This window comes from Coregonus lavaretus, assembly GCF_964263955.1.
Source record: "Coregonus lavaretus genome assembly, chromosome: 14".
In the NCBI taxonomy this organism is placed as follows: domain Eukaryota; kingdom Metazoa; phylum Chordata; class Actinopteri; order Salmoniformes; family Salmonidae; genus Coregonus; species Coregonus lavaretus.
Genome location: NC_140001.1, coordinates 26,143,853 through 26,168,914, shown reverse-complemented (window position 1 = coordinate 26,168,914; position 25,062 = coordinate 26,143,853). Strand labels below are relative to the sequence as shown.

Genomic DNA, 25,062 nt, shown 5'->3' with positions numbered 1-25,062 from the left:
CCAGCTCTCTGCAGGTCATTCACTAGGTCCCCCCGTGTGGTTCTGGGATTTTTGCTCACCGTTCTTGTGATCATTTTGACCCCACGGGGTGAGATCTTGCGTGGAGCCCCAGATCAAGGGAGATTATCAGTGGTCTTGTATGTCTTCCATTTCCTAATAATTGCTCCCACAGTTGATTTCTTCAAACCAAGCTGCTTACCTATTGCAGATTCAGTCTTCCCAGCCTGGTGCAGGTCTACAATTTTGTTTCTGGTGTCCTTTGACAGCTCTTTGGTCTTGGCCATAGTGGAGTTTGGAGTGTGACTGTTTGAGGTTGTGGACGTGTCTTTTATACTGATAACAAGTTCAAACAGGTGCCATTAAATCAGGTAACGAGTGGAGGACAGAGGAGCCTCTTAAAGAAGAAGTTACAGGTCTGTGAGAGCCAGAAATCTTGCTTGTTTGTAGGTGACCAAATACTTATTTTCCACCATAATTTGCAAATAAATTCATTAAAAATCCTACAATGTGATTTTCTGGATTTTTTTTCTCAATTTGTCTGTCATAGTTGACGTGTACCTATGATGAAAATTACAGGCCTCTCTCATCTTTTTAAGTGGGAGAACTTGCACAATTGGTGGCTGACTAAATACTTTTTCCCCCCACTGTATCTTCCTGTGTCCATTCGTCTACTTTGATACTCAGGGTGCATGAGTGCTGTGAGCTCTGGTGCTGAGCGAGAGAAGGTTCTTATCATACAGTAGCTGACCTCCCATACCAGAGGAGACGAGCATTCCCCGAGAGGAGAGTCTAATACAGGAAGAGTTATGCATTGGAATGGTTGGCTTCATCATCAGTCATTATCAGTCTGTATGGCTCAGACAGTTGGGAGATTCACCGACCGCTGTGACCAGAGTGTTGTTTACATGCAAAGCAAACAAACAACCCCCATGGTGCTGTTGTGTCCTTCTGAAAGGCATTTTAACAACACTGTCACAGTGTATATCTGGCTGTATGGGTGAACGGTGATGATCATGTAGGCCAGGGGTTCCGAACCTTTTTACATTTACATTTACATTTTAGTCATTTAGCAGACGCTCTTATCCAGAGCGACTTACAGTTAGTGAATACATATTTTTTTTATTCCCCCGTGGGAATCGAACCCACAACCCTGGCGTTGCAAACGCCATGCTCTATCAACTGAGCTACATCCCTGCCGGCCATTCCCTCCCCTACCCTGGACGACGCTGTTTTTCCCCCAGGGCCCCGCTTTTTATTATTGCTTATTGAGTTAGCATATATTAAATACACCACAAGCTTGATTTTGTTTAATTTGAGGGACCTTGGAAAATGTTGTTGTTTTATAGCTCATTTCCTGCAATTCTATGTAGTTTAACAAGATTTATAACATATTTTAATAATAATGGATAAGGAAATTCAAGTTTAGACCCAATTTCTGCAAATGATATTCCGCTACCAAATATGTTTTATTATGATAATTTATATGAACCTTCAATTTAATTATGCATATTCTCTTTTACAGAAAGTGATTAGATCAATTGATAGTGACAGAGTCACACATTACATAACATTATTTCCCAAGCAAAGTCCAATTTCTTTGACTCCTCGAATTTAGAAGGTCGTAGCACAGTTTCTCAATGATATTTCCATGTGCAACAGAGTTGTGTCTTCCTCTGGCATTTTACAGCTTGTTTCTAGCCTAAAGCATTGTGGATTTATGCATCGTCTTAGCTCGGTATAAACAATTGCAAATTATTATTTGTATAATTATTATTTTTTTAATTAAGAAAGGTCCCGCTCCCTAGGTTGTGAACCCCCTGATGTAGACAAAGGTCACCTAAGAAAAAAAAACAAATGAACTTACAGTTATATAACTTTATTGGCTGTCTTTCTGTGTTAAGCAATATTTAGTTACATTATACTCTTAGTTATTAAATCTCTCTAAATTCTGAATGCTTGATTGAAACCAAATGGCTTATTTTATAGGCAGTTTGCTTCCAAATGCATGATGAATGTTCAGATAGTTTAGTGCTTCACTGATAAATGTTTTCCCCAACCAGTAGAAAAAGTACCCAACCGTTAGCCATCATCAAGTTAGGTAGTTGACTGTTATGTAACAGAGCTTTATGTCATGATGTATTCACTCACTTGGTATGGTCTTTGGCTGTTGCATGGGATTTTAATGACCCATGCAATGGTTATGATTGTTTCATAGAAACATACTGAACATATTGGAACATACCACAGAGACAGAACAGGGTTTCAATGTGTTTGAAAGTCCATAGGCGGGATTTACTAGTCTGGTACAGAGCTGAGAGTTGCTAGGGTTGATTCATTGGAATCCCATCACTGTTACAAATACCACACTATGGATTCAGTGGGACAGTGGAAAAAACAGGCTAGAGTTCCCATCCCTCCAAATATTATATTTATCACTGGAGGGAGGTACAGACAAGATGACAGTGAGGGAAAGAGAAATGTGTATGGGAGAGAAGAAGAGAGGGAGGGGAGGAGTGTGTTTGTGAGAGAGGTGCTGGGTCCTCGGCCAAAGCAGCAATCACCTCTTGCACCTCATTGAGCCACAGAGTGACAGGGTGTAGGATTGGGTCACAGTGGGGGACTGTGCCCGTCTGACTGCCCTAACTGGGCCGTATAGCCTCTTCCGCTACAGCCCAAACTATCCAGAAGCATTCCTTCTTCTAGGGGTGAAAAACGAAATGTTCCTTTGGCAAAAACAACCTCCAGAGCAGGGGTACAGACTCAGTAAGTGGACACTGCCTGGTATTTGCCTGAGTTTCACTGTCCCAAGCCAGACAGATGAAAAAGAGCTGACTCCTGGAACATGTAAAGGCTAACTCAGTACCTGAGACATATGTGACAGAAACAGTTATGTCAGCATGTAAAACTTCAGGTGTCTATCCTGTTTCTCTCCATTGGCAAACACTGCAGACAACCTGGAAAACCTAGTTCTAATTTTCCATGTATGGTAGCGAGAACAACTGAGGAATTTGAGAGCATGTGTTTCACTCTGCTTGTACTTTAACACTGTGTAGTTCCATTTACTGTATTCTCTCATGCAATTGTTTTATGGTCTGTGTGCTCCAAGGGCTACATATTATGAAAGGCAATCTAGATATCTGAATACAGAATCTCTGGATTATTCTCTATATCAGCTGTCAGTGTGTCACGCCCTGGCTCTGGGGACTCTAATATGTTGAGCCAGGGTGTGTAAAGTCTATGTGTTTTGTTCTAGGTTTCACTTTCTAGTATTGTTGTTCTATGTTGGCCAGTGTGGTTCTCAATCAGAGGCAACGGGATTCAGCTGTTGCTTGTTGTCTCTGATTGAGAACCATACTTTAGCAGCCTGTTTCCCCACAGAGTTTGTGGGATCTTGTTTCGAGTCTGTTGTGTTAGACCGTGAACTGTCACGTTTTCGTTTTGTTGGTTTTGATCGTGTCTCTAATAAAGAGTATGTTTGCCTGCAACGCTGCGCCTTGGTCCTCATCTCTGTTCGACGATCGTGACGGAAGATCCCACCCAGACTGGACCAAGCAGCAAGTCCAGGAGCCATCGCCTGAGAGATCTCTAGCGGATCTCCTTCGCCTCCTCGACTGGGTCAAGCCATGTGAGGAAGAGAGGGGCTTGACGTGGAGGCAGAAGGGCGAAAGGCTGGCGAGAAGCATGGAGACCTGGTCCACGGGTAGGAGTGAAGCTCATAAATTTTTTAGGGGGGGCTAACGCCGTGGACGACGGGGCAGCAGGAGGCCGCCAGGTTACGGGAGTCACTGGTCACCAGGGGGAAGGAGGATGTAGAGGCACGGCGAGAGGTACTGGCGTGTGTTGCCAGTCCGGTCCGGCCTGTTCCTGATCCCCACGTAGGGCCAGTGGTGTGTGTTCCCAGTACGGTCCGGCCTGTTCCTGCCACTCGCACCAAGTCTACGGTGCGCGTCGCCAGCTCGGCCCGGCCTGTTCCTGCTCCCCGCACCAAGTCTGTGGTGCGCGTCGTCAGCCCTGTCCGGCCCGTTCCTGCTCCCTGCACCAAGTCAGTGGTGCGCGTCGTCAGCCCGGTCCGGCCCATTCCTGCTCCCCGCACCAAGTCAGTGGTGCGTTTCGTCAGCCCAGCTCGGCCCGTTCCTGCTCCCCACACCAAGTCAGTGGTGCGCTTCGTCAGCCCGGCACGGCCCGTTCCTGCTCCCCGCACCAAGTCAGTGGTGCGCTTCGTCAGCCCGGTCCGGCCCGCTCCTGCTCCCCGCACCAAGTCAGTGGTGCGTTTCGTCAGCCCGGCTCGGCCCGCTCCTGCTCCCCACACCAAGCCAGTGGTGTGCGTCGTCAGTCCGGCACGGCCCGTGCCTGTTCCACCGGTGGCTGGTCCGGCACCGGTCAGATGCTTCACGCCGGAGCTAGAGCAATCCGCTCCACCAGTGTGCAGTCCAGCTCCGGCCAGACCGGACCAGGGGTACTTTGGGGGGTTGGAGAGGGAGCGGGGATCAGGCCCGGAGCCGGATCCACCGCCTAAGCGGAGTGCCCACCCGGTCCCTCCCCTGTGGTATTTGGTGGGCGCGGTCGGAGTCCGCGCCTTTAGGGGGGGGGGGTACTGTCACGCCCTGGCTCTGGGGACTCTAATATGTTGAGCCAGGGTGTGTAAAGTCTATGTGTTTTGTTCTAGGTTTCACTTTCTAGTATTGTTGTTCTATGTTGGCCAGTGTGGTTCTCAATCAGAGGCAACGGGATTCAGCTGTTGCTTGTTGTCTCTGATTGAGAACCATACTTTAGCAGCCTGTTTCCCCACAGAGTTTGTGGGATCTTGTTTCGAGTCTGTTGTGTTACACCGTGAACTGTCACCTTTTCGTTTTGTTGGTTTTGATCGTGTCTCTAATAAAGAGTATGTTTGCCTGCAACGCTGCGCCTTGGTCCTCATCTCTGTTCGACGATCGTGACGCAGTGGTTGAAGCAAATTCAAATGGATTCACCTACCCTCACATATAGTTTCTCTCTAGTCATCGTGCCCCTCAGTCTAAGGTGTTGTAAATGGATATAAATGATCTGGAAAGAGACCTGGCCTGTATGTGCCCCCAGAAAAGACATAAACAGCAGGACAAAGGAGAGTGAGTCATGGGAGAGAAAGAGAGAGAGTGGGTGATGCAGTGTTGGGTGTTGTGGAGGTGATTAACTATTTGCATTCCCTTTTGGTTAACCCTGCGCTGTATGAAATATCACCTTATCACTACGATGAGCACTCTTCATTGAAGGAGTCCCGCGCTGACAAGCCAAGAGGAGGGTGACTTTTGAACAGGGTCCAGGGGTTGCCATGGCAATGCCTGTCAACCGGGAAGTCCTTCACAGGTGGAGGGAGTCCAGAGAAAGAGAGTGAGAGAGAGAGAGAGAGAGAGAGAGAGAGAGAGTGAGTGAGAGAGGGAGTAGAGAGGGACTGCCCACAACATATTGGGCTTACATGCACCACGGAGCAGATAGAACTTTGAGAGTTGTTCCCTGGGATTCTTTATCAGAGGTGAGTAGCCTACACTTTTCCAATGATGAGTCAGTAGGATGAAATAGCTTTAGATACACTTGTCCAACATAGCAGACTGAGATATTTTACACAGTAACTAACTATGTGATCATGGGGCTGTGGTAGGTACTGCTTTGCTCTGATTTTATTGAAGGGTTGAGTAACCTGCCTGTCTGCCTGTCTGCTCCAGGCTTACTAGCTTGCTTCACAGCATTAGTGCAGCAGACTTTCCCAGGAATTTGTCTGTGTTTTTAAAAAAAGAGACTCTCAGCAAACTGAGAGGATGGCCACACAGCGAGACCCAGTACAGTATAGTGTACCTGAAGTTACGGCTGTCTCATTCTGACAGAAGAAGGCTGTTTTATTCTGCTACGCTCAGTGATGAGGTCTGTGCTGTGATTTAGGAACTGTCCTAGAGAAACAATCTGAGTTGTGGTTTGTGAATGAGTGGAGGAGAGGGCAGCTCTGATGCACCCCCTGCCACATTACAGGAACACAGAGGGTGGGCATGAGAAGGGGGCTGTGTTATTATGGTCATTACTCACTGCTCTGTCCACGGGTTTGTGTATACTGTACTGTAATCATGGGGGCTACCTTATTAACGGTGTGACTCCATGATGTGACGCATGTGGAAATAGACATCCCTGTCAGGGACAATGCCCTGAGACACTGCCCCTAACACAGGGCTCCTTGGCCCCCTGGCTCCGGACATGTTCACCCTTCACCTTGGGGCTTATTGTGGATGTCAGGATGATTTCTACACCCTGCACTGATCCTCTTTGAGCTCTCCTGAGATCTCTCGCTCCATCACAACAGCCTATACTCACTGCTTTGCATATATACAAAAAGGTACCCATATGGGTGTGTGAGTGTTTTTGTGTGCACTGTGATGGTATATTTGCCTACACTGTAAGGTTGTGATTGTTCTTTTGTAGGTGTGTAAGGGCTGAACTACCTTGCATGGCACTGCATGAGCTCTAATGTGAGTACAGTAACCTCCCTGAAAACTCCAATCACTCTCTAGTTCAGTTCATATTATTATTGGCCCCCTCAAAGTGAGACTATGGTATGTCTAGATGAAGAGCATCTAATCCAGCAGGGAATATGTAGTGTCTCTATTGACAAGTAACACTGAAGCCCTGGATCCCCCAAGCAGCAGGCTGAGGGGAGGGAGCACCATACAAGGAGGCAGAATAGTTTCCTTCTGATAAATGTGTCTATCCCTCAATAAGCGCATGTAATAAACAGGATGGGTCCAGGTCCTTGTATGGTCTACGGCTATGTGTTCACATGTGCCAAGTTGCAGTCTGGAGACAAGGCAGGAGTGTGTGATTAACCTTGTAGGAACCATTAGAGAACATCTTTATAATAACAACCTGATGATGAGTCACCCCTCAGGTCTTTGAAAAGGATTCAAGTTTCATTTTCCATTAGATTGTTTGTGATTATCTTCTTACATCCTGTTCAAGTAAAAACATACTGATGATCTTTTCAGGTTTATTACTTTCTTACATAATGTATCCCCTGGAATTTACTACATTGAGTGAGATTATTTGATAAGGCATTACCTCCCACCCACTCATCTTGAGAGTAGTAGTGGGAGGCCAGACATGAGTATGTTGTTTCCCCCAAAAAATTAAGTATCTCCATTAAAGGATAGAGATGAAGGGATGTTATGCGGCCTGATATTAAGGAAAAAACAGATGTTTTTAGGACCTGTATTGCACTACAAACAAAATCACCACCTTAAGCAAACATGTCTGTGTTTTGGTCTGTGTCCTTATTAGTCTAACTCTGAGCAGGACTTCTCATGGCTGGGAACAACATTATGGAGCCAATGATTAACCTGCTCTTTCTGCTCAGCACAGCCCTACACACAGAAGCCAATGGAGGAGGTCAGTCATAGAAATACAATCAATAGAGAGGATGTCACTAGTTTGGTTAGTTGTGGGCACTTTTTTAGGGGTCAAATCGAGTTATCCATAAAGGGACTTTGCACACCAATTTCACTATACTGAAGCTATGATACTACCTTGTACTGTACGTTTTGGTAACATGCCTCATTATGATGGATTTATGTCAATTAACATGTAAAATGTTTGTATCACTGTACCGTCCATTCTCTTTCAAGCTGAAACATATTTCCATGATGTTCGGCATGAGGACAATATCAGGGAAAGTTTAGCTATTGTTACTCCACCTGGCCGTAGACACTCCCTCTACCCAGGCGGTGCTCTGGCAGGCTGCCTGTTGGTAGCAGAGGTTCTACTTCTCATAAGGTGCCATTTATGGCTGTCCTGACAACCATACTCCCTGGGATAACAATGCAGTGGAGGAGGAGTTCAGAGCTGGACCCAGTTACAGAAACCCCCTACCACGAGGAGAGGGTGGTCTGGGTGACAATGCATAGAGAAACATTACATTTACGTCATTTAGCAGACGCTCTTATCCAGAGCGATTTACAGGAGCAATTAGGGTTAAGTGCCTTGCTCAAGGGCACATCGACAGATTTTTCACCTAGTTGGCTCGGGGATTAGAACCAGCGACCTTTCGGTTACTGGCACAACACTCTTAACCACTAAGCTACCTGCCGCCCATAGAGTGCCAACTCATTTTTCATGAGACCATCCTGTTGCAACACTTGACCCTAAAACACTAGTGGTGAGAGAAATCCTGTTGTGAAACACTTTCTTATAATAAAAGTTTTTTTATGGACTTCCATATTAGAGCTAATATATTACAAGTTTCCTTGTAAGTTATCGGCCAAGATGAAAGCTAATATAGACATGGCTTTGTTGTAAGTTCTATTTCAAATAATCGTTTGGTCACTCAGTATGGGTAGTGCCTTCGTTGGGAGTGGTCAATAAGGAATTCATTTCACACAAAGTCGTAGACAGACAGGAGCGACAGCCAATAGGGGGGACCCCGCTCCTTTCTAAGGCGCCGTTGCTCCCTCTCACCTCACTTTGGTTCTTCCTTATGAGGTCAAATTACTTTTTGCAATATAAAAACTATTATACAAATGATAAAAGTTCATTTGAGTTACCACTTGATTAATTCTCCTCACCCCCCCCCCCCCCCCCCAAAAAAAAAGCGTAATGTGAAAATGTAGATTTGGTTTGCGAAACATTGTAACCTATGTTTGAGACCAATGTGTGGCTGTGGCTTTGTGAGAAGTGTGCCTGTATCTCTCACAGAACTAGAATGAGATTCACTTTAAATAATCTCTCTCCCTCTCTCTGCTCTGATAGACATGAGCCTGCAACTCTCATCTCTCCAGCGTTGCACTTCATCGTTTATTTCCTAATAGAATCATAAACGTGCAAAGGGTTCTGGAGGAGCTGCAGCACCCCTGATAAATTTGAATCCATTTGCCAAAGTTATAGAATTACTGCTGTCTGTTCAGAAAGAAATGAAACAATTCAGAATAGCCTACTACACCATGAGAAGGCCTTTAATTTAGCCACAGACTATCAATAGCTTCTATTGCCTAGCTGTGGATTGTGTGAAGCCCAATAACAAGGCATAGCCTACAGTTGGGAACGCAAATCTGTCAGTGAACAGCATGCAGACAAAACAAGCCTTTCGCAATATTTCAAATACAATCGTGGGGGAAAAAAACTGTTTGGAAAGCAAATGGCTCCTGCTGAAAAGAGAAGACTAATCTGTCTGCTGTAGCCTACCAAAATATTTGATCAACTTCCAAATATTGTTTTACAAAGTAAAACAAGAGAGAGATAAGCTTTTGGCATGAACACATCGGTCATCACTTGCGAGTGAGCTGTGCATCATTGGGTGAGTCATTGAAACTGGAAAGCATGTTTAGGACTACAATTTCCTCCTCATATTGTAGCTTACAATATGTGTCTTCACACACCTAGGCCTAGGCTATTGATGGATTCAAGACAAGGTCGTTTTTATTGATCTCAGATTCTCAGTTTGTCAGTGTCAAAAGATTCTCCCAAAGTCTCCAGTCATGTAAAATTGCATGAAATGCATTTATAAAAGGCCACGTTTCCCAGACCCTAGGCTACTAAAAATGTTCCCCATGTGTGCAACTTCCGTAAGTGCCTCTGCTCTATGCCACTACGCAAATGTGATGATATGCATGCAATGCTTAATTATAAAGGTTTAATTTTCTTCATGCGTTCCGGTACCTCAGAGCTCCCCAGGTCACCCTCCTCTCACGCTCATTTCTTTTCCCGGCACCTCCCAATTTACAAATTAAGCACTGAGGCGCAGTTGCCACAAAGCACAGTACCCGTTCCGTGCACAAACACTGCCTTTTCAATTTAAAAATACCACTGTTGCACCCAAGATTTTTGCCAAGGGCACAGAACATGAGTATAACCAAAAGGTGAATCCCTATAACGCCACCAGAGGGGCGTTATGGACCGTGGCCATCTTGCCACAAGGGTGGAGAATTGATGCGCATACGCAGTCCATCCCTGTAATCTTGCCCACGGTGACCAAGTGTTACGTTTGACAGAAGAACACCTGTTTTTAACAGAGTGGTGTTTTCAATAGCGAGCGTGACTCAGCTCAAATACTGGAGCAGGAAATCTCCTCTCTTTTGACCAAAAGGGCTATCAGAGCAACACCTGCAGAAGAAAGCCAACTAGGCTTCTACACTTGTTACATTCTGATTCCCAAAAGGACCTACAGGTCCTCAGCAGCTATCTGAAAAAGTTCACGTTCTGTATGCTTATGCACAACGCACTGTCTCGCTCCATTGATCTGCAGGATGCCTATTTTCACATCAACATTTTGCCAGCACACAGGAGATTTCTCAGGTTCGCCTTTCAGGGCCAGGCCTATGAATATCAGCCTTTCACTAGCCCCTCTGACTTTCAGCAAATGTGTGGACACGGCACTGACCCCTCTGAGGTCCAGGGGGCTCTGAATCTCCGCCTACATAGACGATGACCTGCTCTGTGCCCAGACACAGGAGCAAGCAGCTATCCTTACAACCTACCTCACAGAGCTAGGTTTCAGGATCAGTCAGGATTGCCAGTGCATCTCCATGTTCAGACTTAGGCATACGGTCACGCTCAAAACGTGTCCCGCTGGGGTTGCTGATAATAAGAGAAATTCAGCGATGGGTCCTGGCCGTACGTCTGTGTTCCCTTCGTCACCTCCATCGCAAGATAATAGCATCCCTACCATGAGTTTCGGCTCTCTGCCACTGGAGGGACCCCTTGATCTTAGTCAAAGGTACTCCCCTAGGGGTAGTGTCTGCAAGGAAAGGATGTGACGACAGACGCACCTGTCACAGGGCAGAGCAGTGAATTGTGGCCTCTACAACTCTGTGTTGCTCACATAAACTACCTCAAGTTGCTTACAGTGCTTCTGGCCCTAAAGCAATTTCGGCCTTTTCTCCACAATCGTCACATCCTTATCAGAATGGACAATACGACAACAGTGACGCACGATCTCTGCCGTTGCACAATCTAGCACAAAATATCCTTCTGTGGAGCAGTGCCCATCTCCTTTCGCGTGACCCATGTTCCAGGCGTAATGAATACAGGCGCAGACTTGTTATCCAGAGGGAATCCTCTGTATGGAGAGTGGAAGCTTCAGCCTTTTGTAGTGGCCCAGATATGGGAGAAATACGGACGACCGTCCATAGATCTCTTTGCATCGCGTAGAAACGCGCACTGCCAGTTGTTATTTTCAATGGAAAACAACGATGTGCCACTAGGGGTGGACGTGCTAGCGCACCCATTGCCAAGGGGACAGCTTTATGTGTTTCCCCCTCTGTCTGATCCTCCCCACTCTAGCCAGAGTTAGGGAACAGAGGTTGTCTATCATCCTGATAGCCCCCTGATGGCCACGACGGATGTGGTTAGCAGAGATTATTTTACATAGGGAGATTTTCCATCCTCATCTGGACACCCTAGCACTCTGGGCCTGTCCCTTGAGAGGATGAATCTTAATGCGACAGGCCTACGCGTAGGGTAGTTTAAATTATTCAAAGCACTTGGGTAAACATCCCCTTATCTGTCATTTATGAAGGATGCTCATTGCTTACGCCCGGTGACCAACTTGGGACCTATCTGTTGTACTTGAGGCTATGTCTCAGCCGTTGTTTGAGCCACTGGAAAGCGCAGATATGAGACTTCTTTCATTCAAATTGTCTTACTTTTATCCATTAAATCTGCAAAGCGAGCGGTAGATCTGTACGCACTGTCAGTTCACCACTCTTGCCTGAGTTTTCCTACAGGGATGTCCAAGGTTAACTTGAAACCTAACCCCTGTTTTGTGCCTAACGTTAGTAGAGCTTGTAATTGCCTTACTTGGGCGCTATCTGCTTTTCACCCTGCACCCTTTTCCTCTCTGGAGGAAGAGCAGCTCCACTGTTTGTGTCCAGCAGTGGAGGCTCGTGGGAGGAGCTATAGGAGGATGAGCTCATTGTAATGGCTGGAATGGAAGAAAAGGAACGGAGTCAAACGTGGTTTCCATATGTTTGACGTGTTTGATAACGTTCCAGTAACTCCATTCTAACCATTAAAATGAGCCCTTCCTCCTATAGCTCCTCCCACCAGCCTCCACTGGTGTCCAGTACAGGCTTTACGCACCTAAATGGATAGGATAAGAGCCCTGAGAAAAGCGACTAGCTCTTCATCTCTTGGGCACCTTCCCACGCAGGGAGGCTCATTTCTCACCAGCGTTTATCCCATTGGAAACAGTGACTGAGTTCATCAGGAAGTGTATAGGGGATGTTGTTTCCACTGTGACTATTAAAACCTACCCAAACCAAAAACCGTGGATAGATGGCAGCATTCACGCAAAACTGAAAGCTGCAACCACCGCATTTAACCACAGCAAGGTGACTAGGAGTATGGTTGAATACAAACAGTGTAGTTATTCCCTCCGTAAGGCACTCAAACAGGCAAAATGTCAGTACAGAGACAAAGTTGCATTTCAATGGCTCAGACACAAGACGTATGTGGCAGGGTCTACAGACTATCACGGGAAATCCAGTTACGTCGCGGACACCAACGTCTTGCTCCCGGACAAGCTAAACACCTTCGCCCGCTTTGAGGATAACACAGTGTCACCGACGCGGCCCGTTCCCAAGGACTGTGGGCTCTCGTTTGCCGTGGCCGACGTGAGTAAGACATTTAAGTGTGTTAACCCTCGCAAGGCTGCCGGCCCAGACGGCATCCCTAGCCGAGTCCTCAGAGCATGCACAGACCAGCTCGCTGGAGTGTTTACGGACATATTCAAACTCTCCCTGTCCCAGTCTGCTGTCCCCACTTGCTTCAAGATGTCCACCATTGTTCCTGTACCCAAGAAAGCAAAGGTAACTGAACTAAATTACTAAATTACTACAGTAGCACTCACTTCTGTCATCATGATGTGCTTTGAGAGACTAGTTAAGGATCATATCACCTCCACCTTACCTGACACCCTAGACCCACTTGAATTTGCATACCGCCTCAATAGATCCACAGACGATGCAATTGCCGTTGCACTGCATACTGCCCTATCCCATCTGGACAAGAGGAATACCTATGTATGAATGCTGTTCATTGACTATAGCTCAGCCTACAACACCATTGTACCCTCCAAGCTCGGGGCCCTGGGTCTGAACCCCGCCCTGTGCAACTGGGTCCTGAACTTCCTGACGGGCCGCCCCCAGGTGGTGAAGGTAGGAAACAACACCTCCACTTCGCTGATCCTCAACACAGGGGCCCCACAAGGGTGTGTGCTCAGCCCCCTCCTGTACTCCCTGTTCACCCATGACTGAGTGGCCACGCACGCCCCCAACTCAATCATCAAGTTTGCAGACGACACAACAGTAGTAGGCCTGATTACCAACAATGATGAGACAACCTTCAGGGAGGACGTGAGGGCCCCGGCGGAGTGGTACCAGGAAAATAACCTCTCCCTCAACGTCAACAAAACTAAGGAGTTGATCGTGGACTTCAGGAGACAGCAGAGGGAGCACGCCCCTATCCACATCGACAGGGCCGCAGTGGAGAATGTGAAAAGCTTCAAGTTCCTTGGCGTCCACATCACTGACAATCTGAAATGGTCCACCCACACAGACAATGTGGTGAAGAAGGCGCAACAGCCCATAAGACCCTCACAAACTTTTACAGATGCACAATTGAGAGCATCCTGTCGGGCTGTATCACGGCCTGGTACGGCAACTGCACCGCCCACAACCGCAGGGCTCTCCAGAGGGTGGTGCGGTCTGCACACTGCCTGCCCTCCAGAACACCTACAGTACCCGATGTCACAGGAAGGCCAAAAAGATCATCAAGGACATCAACCACCCAAGCCACGGCCTGTTCATCCAGAAGGTGAGGTCAGTACAGGTGCATCAAAGCTGGGACCGAGAGACTGAAAAACAGCTTCTATCTCAAGGCCATCAGACTGTTAAATAGCCATCACTAGCCAGCTACCACCCGGTTACTCAACCCTGCATGTTAGAGGCTGCTGCCCTATATACATGGAAATATAATCACTGGTCACTTTAATAATGTTTACATACTGTTTTACTCATTTCATATGTACATACTGTATTCTACTGTATTTTAGTCAATGCCACTCCGACATTGCTCGTCCTAATATTTATATATTTCTTAATTCCAATACAATTTGATTTGATTTGATAGCGTGTGCTATTATAAATGCAAGGGCGTATCATCCCTAAGGGCTCATTCCACCAGAGGTATTGGTGCGTCATGGGCACTGTTCAAAGGCATCTCTGTGCAAGAGATCTGCAATTCAGCATGTTGGGGCACCAACCATACCTTCATGAGGTTCTACCGACTGGACGTCACTGCACCCTCTTTGGCACATGCGGTGCTTAGTTTCGGGACCTCTGAGGGTTGATTAGCTGGCTTTGGAGAGTATACCAGTGCTACGGGAGTTGTCTATATCCCATATTGAGTGACTGAATTATTATTTGAAATTTACTTAACGTAATCCCGGTTCTATGATAATATGACTGAGGTCACTCAGCGCATTGCCCTTCACGCTCTGCATAAGGGAGAACGTATACTTGTGAGGTGAGAGATTGCGCCTTAAACAAGTGGGGTCCTCCCGATTGGCTGTCGCTCCTGTCTGTCTACGACACACGTTGTGTGATAGGAGTTCCTTATTGACCACGCCCAACATTTTTACATTTGAGTCATTTAGCAGACGCTCTTATCCAGAGCGACTTACATGAGCAATTAGGGTTAAGTGCCTTGCTCAAGGGCACATCGACAGATTTTTTACCTAGTCGGCTCGGGGATTAGAACCAGCAACCTTTCGGTTACTGGCACAACGCTCTTAACCATTAAGCTACCTGCTGCACAACGAAGGCGTTACCCATACTGAGTGACCTCACTCATGTTATTATAGAACCGGGGTTACGTTAAGTAACCTTACGTTATTGGGTCGGTCCCTTGATCTTCGTCGAACTACACACATCTATTGATGTGACCTATGTACTGTAATTGTGCATCTCCTATTCAGTTGTGTGGTTGCTATTCTGGGCCGTGAGCAGTGGTGTAAAGTACCTAAGAAAAAATACTTTAAAGTACTACTTAAGTAGTTTTTTGGGGTATCTGTACATTACTATTTATATTTTTGACAACTTTTACTTTTACTTCACTACATTCCTAAGGAACATATTGTACTTTTTACTCCATACATGTTACCTGACAACCCAAAGTACTTGTTACATTTGAATGCTTAGCAGGACAGGAAAATTGGGAAATTCATGCACTTATCAAGAGAACTCGTGGTCATCCCTACTGCCTATTGTCTGGTGGACTCACTAAACACAAATGCATATTTTGTAAGTAATGTCTGAGTAACTTTCTATTAACGCATCTATACCTTTACTCAAGTATGACGATTGGGTATTTTTTCCACCACTGGCCGTGAGGGAAACGTCCCATAGATTTCCTGGGAATCAGCAGCAGGGTGTGGTGAAGTTCAGTGACCCCATGCTGACTAACACTATTCTGACTCACTACATCATTATCCACTGTTCCTGTAACTAACACCACCTCCTTCTTCCTCTCTCTCTCTCTGCAAAGTCGTCTGTTGTCTCAACACAATCTAATTAGTCTGCATGTCTCTACTGATCTCTGTATCTGTATCTAACATCTGAGTTTGTGAACAACTACACTACATGATCAAAAGTATGTGGACACCTGCACGTCGATCTCATTCCAAAATCATTGGCATTAATATGGAGTTGGTCCCCCCTTTGCTGCTATAACAGCCTCCACTCTTCTGTGAAGGCTTTCCACTAGATGTTGGAACATTGATGCGGGGACTTGCTTCCATTCAGCCACAAGAGCATTAGTGAGGTCAGGCACTGATGTTGGGTGATTAGGCCTGGCTCGCAGTCAGCGTTCCAATTCATCCAAAAGGTGTTCGATGGGGTTGAGATCAGGGCTCTGTGCAGGCCAGTCAAGTTCTTCCACACCGATCTCGACAAACCATTTCTGTATGGACCTTGCTTTGTGCATGGGGGCTTCCCCAAACATGCTAAAACAGGAAAGGGCCTTCCCAAAACTTTTGCCACAAAGTTGGAAGCACAGAATCGTCTAGAATGTAATTGTATGCTGTAGCGTTAAGATTTCCCTTCACTGGAACTAAGGGGCCTAGCCGAACCATGAAAAACAGCCCCAGACCATTATTCCTCCTCCACCAAACTTTACATTTGGCACTATGCATTCGGGCAGGTAGCGTTCTTCTGGCATCCGCCAAACCCATCCACAAATTTTAAGGGGTGTCCACATACTTGTGTATATATAGTGTCATCTCACTCAGTGGGAGACAACTGCTAATGTCTGCAACTGCAAATCAAATACTGGTTTTCTTACGACCCCATTCTCTTAGAATGTGAGTCGATTGCAAAGCATCTGGCAAAGTTCAAAGGGATTCATGAGTTTCGTTGAGCAGAGATGTGTGAGGAGGCCATGAGAGAGTGATTACCACAGTCATCCTCCTGTCTCCTCTTGTTGTATGTCCTCAATCATTTATCCTCTTTCATTGTCCCAATGCAGTCTGGCTGCTGTACCACAAGGCAGATGTTGAAAGACATGGGGAGGGCATTACACAAGACACGCTACAGCTCTAGCAATCTGACTTAATATATTGCATTTGTGAGAAATGTCCAAAGTGAATAGAGCACTCCAAACTATATGTGACTTAATCATGGTATCCAGAGTACAAGAAACATCTCGTAAATCAAGTTCACAGACACTATGGCCTTTTCTCCTTTGGGCAAAAGTCCGTCCTCCGTCCTCTCTCCTCCATCCTCTCTCTTCCGTGGTCGAGTAGATGGTCCTCCCCTCCTCGATAGCCTCCTTTTGGCGAGGAAGCACAAGTGTATCCTACCTGAGTCCTTCACAGAAGAGTTTTGAAATCTGCCACGCCCCCTTTGAATCAGCTTGGTTTTTTGAAAGAGAAAAGCATGCATACATTTAACAACGATATGCTACTTATCCTTTTATCTAAAACATTTCTTGCACAACTAGCTACATTTGTTTTTATCACTTTATACATTTATTTTGGGATTCCACCCAGTAAACATAATTTGCCTGATGATGCGTGATTGGAGAAGGAGAGTCTCATTTCATACAAGCGCATTTTCGTCCAGTTTCCTCTCCTCTCCTCACCGCCTCTCCTCAATTACCTTTGACCTTTTTCAAAGGGAGGCCAGAAAGGACTGATGTTATAATATTTATACATAAAAAGAAGAAACAAAAGACAGCCCTATTACTCCAGCGATTGACGTTGAGACATGAATGGAAGCAGTGTTTGGAGCAAAAAGTAGCTCAGTTGTTTGCCATTTTGGAGTATTAGATTAAACAGTCCTCCTGTGTGGAATAACTGTTTGTCCAAAATGTCAATGAATCAGTGAGATGGGATCTCAGAGTGAATGTCAGAACACACAGCATCACAAAGAACCAGCCCTGAGGGTCATACGGACCACAGAGTTAAGAGAAACTATAATGCTGCCTGCCCTAAAGGCCATATTTTGTTGAAATACCACAGATACAACAACCAGAAGGCCGAACTAATTTACACTGTTGTAAAATGTGATATACTGGTACAGTGTCCCTCACATAAACATAATTGCTTTTAGTGCAGTCTTAACATCTGTGTTGAATCTGAGCTGTACTGGGATTATTGTAGACATTGATCCCCCATTTCCCTTATTTTCCCTTTTATGTAATCTGGTTTATTCGGAGGTGATGAGTCAGAAAGAGTGACATCGTTGTCTAGAACCAGGAACACTGATTGGATCTCTCTGCTACATTGGGTCCTGTGTTGTACTACTGTATACACACAGAGTGCATATATCTCTCTGAGCACTGACCATAATGATTACAGTCTCTAATGTTAAGTTACACGGGCCACACGGGCCACATGGAAAACCCATCAACCCAAATACTCTTGGACAGCTCTCAATCTCACCTGGCCAAGGCCCAAATTGGAGTAAGTTCGCCTTTAGAATCACCTATCAATTCTCAAGTCCCATAGTAGCAGTTGTAGAGGTTTTCAGGTCTTGAGTTTCCATGGCAACCCTGTTATTATGTATTTTTTGAGCCACTGTAGAGGAGAGGTGCTTCCAACAAGAGAGGAAATAACCTCCACTTCAGTCCCTATGGCCTTTGATGTAGAAACAGCTCTCCTAATAGGATTTTCAAGGTGCTGGTGATTAGGACCTGACTTCAGCCTGACATGGCTCACTCTCTCCACACTGTCCATTTTCACAAATCTCTCTTTGCTTTATATTATGGAAGAGTTTAGGGAGACTTGTGACTCATTGTCATTGTTTTGAATGGCCTCTGCTGTGGTAACAGGGAAAGGAGGATAACACAAACTTTCCACTTTCAGAATGCCTGGACAGTGGGTTATGGAACCCCAGTCAACTCTGCTCAGAACTTAGTTTTGATTTATGGGAGGAAAGGTTGTTTGGCAGATGACTAATGACTCAGAGATTAAATGTTAAATCTTCCACTGAAAAAGATGGCCTCAATCCCACAGAGACCCAGCAAAGGACGTTACACATTAACATATAGCATACAAGACATGCAACGTTTTCTAGAAAGTAATGCTATTTTCATCTGGAATGAGTACACTCATCTTTAGAGAACACATAATTCTGTCTTGAATGCATGCCTGCTCTTCTGCCGGGAAGTGTATCAAAGTTCAGATCTCTGGGAGTGATTCTCAGCATGCATAACGAATTATCCAATAATTGTAGGATGGTGTGAGAAAGTAGAAAAGCTGTTTGTTGCTGGAAATACATTGAGTGTTAAAAACATTCGGAACACGTTCCTAATATTGAGTTGCACTCCCTTTTGCCCTCAGAACAGCCTCAATTCATCAGGGCATGGACTCTACAAGGTGTTGAAAGCATTCCACGGGGATGCTGGCCCATGTTGACTCAAATGCTTCTCACAGTTGTGTCTAGTAGGCTGGATGTCCTTTGGGTGGTGGACCATTCTTGATACACATGGGAAACTGTTGAGTGGGAAAAACCCAGCATCGTTGCAGTTCTTGACACACTCAAACTGGTGCACCTGGTACCTACTACCATACCCTGTTCAAAAGGTATGGGGTGGCAGGTAGCTTAGTGGTGAAGAGCGTTGTGCCAGTAACCGAAAGGTCGCTGGTTCTAATCCCCGAGCCGACTAGGTGAAAAATCTGTCGATGTGCCCTTGAGCAAGGCACTTAACCCTAATTGCTCCTGTAAGTCGCTCTGGATAAGAGTGTCTGCTAAATGACTAAAATGTAAAGGCATTTATTTGTCTTGCCCATTCACCCCCTGAATGGCACACATACACAATCCATGTCTCAATTGTCTCAAGGCTTAAAAATCCTTCTTTAACCTGTCTCCTCCCCTTCATCTACACTGATTGAATTGGATTTAATACAGTTGAAGTCGGAAATTTACATACACTTAGGTTGGAGTCATTAAAACTTGTTTTTCAACCACTCCACACATTTTCTTGTTAACAAACTATAGTTTTGGCAAGTCGGTTAGGACATCTACTTTGTGCATGACACAACTAATTTTTCCAACAATTGTTTACAGACAGATTATTCCATTTATAATTCACTGTATCACAATTCCAGTGGGTCAGAAGTTTACATACACTAAGTTGACTCTGCCTTTAAACAGATTGGAAAATTCCAGAAAAGGATGTCATTGCTTTAGAAGCTTCTGATAGGCTAATTGACATCATTTGAGTCAATTGGAGGTGTACCTGTGGATGTATTTCAATTCCTACCTTCAAACTCAGTGCCTCTTTGCTTGACATCATGGGAAAATCAAAAGAAATCAGCCAAGACCTCAGAAAAAAATTGTAGACCTCTACAAGTCTGGTTCATCCTTGGGAGCAATTTCCAAACGCCTGAAGGTACCACGTTCATCTGTACAAACAATAGTAAGCAAGTATAAACACCATGGGACCACGCAGCCGTCATACCGCTCAGGAAGGAGACGCGTTCTGTCTCCTAGAGATGAACGTATTTTGGTGCGGAAAGTGCAAATCAATCCCAGAACAACAGCAAAGGACCTTGTTAAACGGGTACAAAAGTATCTATATCCACAGTAAAACAAGTCCTATATCGACATAACCTAAAAGGCCGCTCAGCAAGGAAGAAGCCACTGCTCCAAAACCGCCATAAAAAAGCCAGACTACGGTTTGCAACTGCACATAGAGACAAATATCGTACTTTTTGGAGAAATGTCCTCTGGTCTGATGAAACAAAAATAGAACTGTTTGGCCATAATGACCATCGTTATGTTTGGAGGAAAAAGGGGGTGAGCTTGCAAGCCGAAGAACACCATCACAACCGTGAAGCACGGGGATGGCAGCATCATGCTGTGGGGGTGCTTTGCTGCAGGAGGGACTGGTGCACTTCACAAAATAGATGAGGAAGGAAAATTATGTGGATATATTGAAGCAACATCTCAAGACATCAGTCAGGAAGTTAAAGCTTGGTCGCAAATGGGTCTTCCAAATGGACAATGACGCCAAGCATACTTCCAAAGTTGTGGCAAAATGGCTTAAGGACAACAAAGTCAAGGTATTGGAGTGGCCATCACTAAGCCCTGACCTCAATCCTATAGAACATTTGTGGGCTGAACTGAAAAGGCGTGTGCGAGCAAGGAGGCCTAGAAACCTGACTCAGTTACACCAGCTCTGTCAAGAAGAATGGGCCAAAATTCACCCAACCTATTGTGGGAAGCTTGTGGAAGGCTACCCGAAACGTTTGACCCAAGTTAAGCAATTTAAAGGCAATGCTACCAAATACTAATTGAGTGTATGTAAACTTCTGACCCACTGGGAATGTGATGAAATAAATAAAAGCTGAAATAAATCATTCTCTCTACTATTATTCTGACATTTCACATTCTTAAAATAAAGTGGTGATCCTAACTGATCTAAGACAGGGAATTTGTACTAGGATTAAATGTCAGGAATTGTAAAAACTGAGTTTAAATGTATTTGGCTAAGGTGTATGTAAACTTCAGACTTTTAACTGTTAGTAACATAAGGGATCATAGCTTTCACCTGGATTCACCAGGTTGAATGACTTCTATTAGCATTCTAAGTTACTTTCATTAGTGCAGCTCCTGAGCTCTTTGGTCAGGCCGTTATCGGTCTTCAATACTTTGACGTGACCCAGCTCAGAGGCATAATGCAATTGTCTCTGGATTAACAGGGAATTGACCATAAATCTGTTTGTCTCCTTTGGGGGTGTAAGAGAATTAGGAGTGGGCGATATACCGGTTTGATAGTAAAAACCGGTATTGTGCCGCGCCATGATATGGATTTAGCAATATCATGGATACCGCGATTTATTCAGAATTCATAAATTCGAATTTTGCATCAATATTTTTTTGTTCCAAATTTCAACTGAGTGATAGTACTAAGTAGCTACATCTTTTTTTTTTTTTTTTTATCCAACCTTTCTTGGTTCTTACGAATAAAAGAATGTATGTTAATATGTTGACCTATTTTTATGAGCGCACGTCGCATGCACTTGTTGCACGCATGTAGTGCTAGCAACAAAGAAGTGTGCAGGCAGCTGCAGTTAGGAGGCAGGTTAACTATTGGGGGAAAACTTTACAATCCAGGATGAGCGAAAACACAGAAATTGATGTTGCTCAAGAGCAGGAGGATAAATTGGTTAAGAAGAAAGGGGGCACCTCTGTTGTTTGGAACTGGTTTGGCTTTAAAATCTCCGACCCCGACCAAAACACTACCCTATGCAAGTTGTGTCGTCGTGTTGTCTTAGCAAAAGGTGGAAACACGACCAACCTGTTCAATCACTTCAAAAACATACATGTCCGTGAGTATGAACAATGCACCAGAATGCGTGAGACAGTAAGCCCAGGAGCTCGCCCGAAGACAAGCCAGACTCGCACTCAACAATCAATTATATCATCATTTGCTGCCGGTACTTGCTATGAGAAGACGAGCAAAAAATGGATAGACATCACAGCTGCGATTACAAATCACATAGCGAAGGACATGGTACCGATTCAAACTGTGGAGAAAGAGGGGTTCAGAAAGTTGATTCAAACTCTGGACCCAAGATATGAGATCCCGAGCCGCAAATATTTTAGCCAAAAATGCCTGCCACAGCTTTACACAGAATGCTGGGACAGAGTTTACAGTGAGATAAATAACATTCCATTCTTCTCCACTACTGCCGATCTATGGTCAAGTCGTACCACAGAACCTTATATAAGCCTCACAATCCATTACATAGACGGTGACTGGAAACTGAAAAGTAAGTGCCTACAGACGTCTTATTTCCCAGACGACCACACCGGGGAAATAATTGCAGGTGGGCTGAGGGACATACTGTCGTCCTGGGGATTAAAAGAGTCGCGTCAAGTTTGTATGACGACCGACAGCGGATCGAACATGATCAAGGCATTGCAGCTGAACAAGTGGGCAAACCTTGGATGTTTCGGACACAGGCTGCACAATGCTATTGGTAAGTTTCAGGACTGTAGCCTAGGCCTACCCTGTATGATGCTTATTATTAAGAAAAAATACAGCTCACATCAGCCATGTACCGTAGGCTAAATCTAAGCACATCAGATTTGTAAAATGTGTAACAGTTGAATGTAAATGCCGTAAATCCTCAAACAAAGATTAAAAGTTATATTGTATTGTGATTTCTATATAAAAATGCATTATTATTAATTATTATTGTATTGTGATTCGATTATTTTTCACCCTATTATTTTGATTTCTTATTCCCAATTTCCAGAGAGGAGTGTCCAAAACGCTCCCGGGCCACAGGGGTGTGCGATTTCCCGGGCCACAGGGGTTTGCAAAAAGGTGGTTAGCACGTTCTCATACAGCTGGAAAAAGCAGAAGGCCCTGATGACAGCACAGAATGAACTAAGCCTGCCCCTGCACAAGCTCATCACAGAATCTCCGACAAGGTGGGGATCTCGTCTGAAAATGATGGAAAGAGTCCTGGAGCAGGAAAAGGCCATTACACAGGTCCTGGCAGGGGACAAAAAGACACGGCACCTTGTACCTACCTGGCAAGACATCCAGGTCTTGGAATCAGTCACAGCAGCACTGAAGCCACTCCAGGACTTTACAGATGCCCTGTCAGGAGAAGCGTATGTGAGCGTGTCCTATTTGAAGCCTGTCATCAATCTGTTAAATGCAGAGGTTCTAAATCTGAGCAAGGACGATACAGAACTGACCAAAGAGATCAAGATCAAGGTTCTTGATTACTTGAATAACAAGTACACTGACCCTGCAACAGATGAGCTGCTCTCCATGGCTACCTTTCTAGATCCAAGGTTCAAGACCAGGTACATGTCCGCTGAGAAACTGGAGGACATTAAGGTATTTATTCATTTGTTCTTGTTTTATTGCTTCAAATGTAAAGCACTTTGGGCTGCATTTTATGTATGAAAGGTGCTATACAAATAAAGTTTAATTATTTTCATTTTTTAAGGTGAGAGCTGCCTCAGAGACCGAAGCCCTCCTGGTGGAGAACACAGCCCTGGGAAAATCGTCTCTTGCAGAGGATCACACTGACAGGGAGAAAGAAGCTTCCACTGCTCATCAATCAGGCAAGAAGCCCAAGAAGAGCCTTGGGAGCTTCTTTAAGCAGACCAGCAGTGCACCTGCCTCATGTTCAGAGAGGCAGATCATTGAGCAAGAGCTGAATAGCTACATTCTGGCAACGGCAGCAGACAGCGAGTCTGATCCTTTGGAGTGGTGGCGATTTCACGGATCTAATTTTCCACGTGTGAGTTGTCTGGCAAAGAAATACTTATGCATCCCTGCCACAAGTGCCCCCTCTGAGAGGGCATTCAGCACTGGGGGCAATGTGGTGACATGTCACAGGGCAGCACTAAAGCCAGAAACAGTCAACATGCTGGTATTCCTGGCACGGAACTTGTGAAGAAAGTTCTAGTGAAGATTTGTTGATATTGTTGATAATTGATGGTTGAGGCTTGAAAGGTTTAGTTTCAAACGGTTAGTTTTTTACATATCTACGGACCGTAGCCAAAACAAACACACGTATTTGAATTTGTAATTACCTTATTTTCTTTATCTCCTGTTATTTTTTATTTAATTTTACTTAATATCTAATTTATATATATATATATATATATAGGCCTACCTACCTCATGTTTACGGAATGCATGTTTGCACAATACAAATAAAAACTTTTCAGGTCCATACGGTCCAATGCCTCACTCTTTCTGGTTATATAAGGTTCAAATACATATTTTTCCTTAACTAATATAATTTAACCAAGAAGGGATATTAAAATGTGATTCATATTTTTTTACGTCATATATCGTGATATCATATCGATATCGTCTGGACAGTGGAAAATATCGTGATATGAATTTTAGCTCATATCGCCCACCCCTAAAGAGAATATGCTGCCGTGGTGTGATGTGATTGTTCTCTGCATGTGAGTAAGCATGACATCAATTATTGGTCAAGATCTAACCTTTATGTGTGTTTTGTTTATCTCAGGTGGATACTTTGGCATCTGCACAAAGACTTGGACGTCAGAGACCATCCAGGACCATAACAGATGACATGCAGTCTCAGGTACAGGCATTTTGACATGCTTCTTAACTCACAAATAATTCATAATTTAAGACCACAGGAAGAGAGCTAGATCCTTAGTAGAACTGAATTATATGAAAGAATATATTCAGGCAGACCCAAAGTATTGAAGGTTTGCTAGAGATGTTAAAAACAAAAAGATTTTGCTGTGTCAGAGACAATAATTATTATCTTTGAAGTCTGTCTTGGCAGAGTTGGCATGAACAGCACACAGAGGGAGGCCTTTTAAAGATGCTAAACAACAAGGAAAAACACTAACACGTACAAGGTAGAATGAAAAGAACAGCTATTTATGGACAGGCTAGAATTTCCATGAAAATGCCCCAGTCCTGGCTCCACAATGGCATCTCTCTGATTTAACTAGATACAGTTTCACCCTGTGTGAGAGGCACAGGAACTTCCCATGACCCCCAGAGTCCACACAGAGAAAGCTCAAACGCCACC

General features: G+C 44.7%; 1 protein-coding gene across 2 annotated transcripts in view; it reads left to right on the top strand.

Moving 5' to 3' along the window:
* The first annotated feature begins 5,178 nt into the window (after nucleotides 1-5,178).
* The window catches only part of LOC311141179 (vinexin-like), a 49,021-nt gene continuing 29,137 nt past the window's right edge, over nucleotides 5,179-25,062 (top strand). The window contains exons 1-2 of one of the 2 annotated variants that reach the window (XM_084176439.1): nucleotides 5,179-5,509; nucleotides 24,523-24,600. In XM_084176439.1, coding sequence (XP_084032565.1) covers nucleotides 5,453-5,509; nucleotides 24,523-24,600 — 135 coding nt within the window. In that variant the 5' untranslated portion in view covers nucleotides 5,179-5,452. The remainder of the gene's footprint in view (nucleotides 5,510-24,522; nucleotides 24,601-25,062) is intronic. The other variant, XM_084176438.1, reaches the window with a different exon arrangement.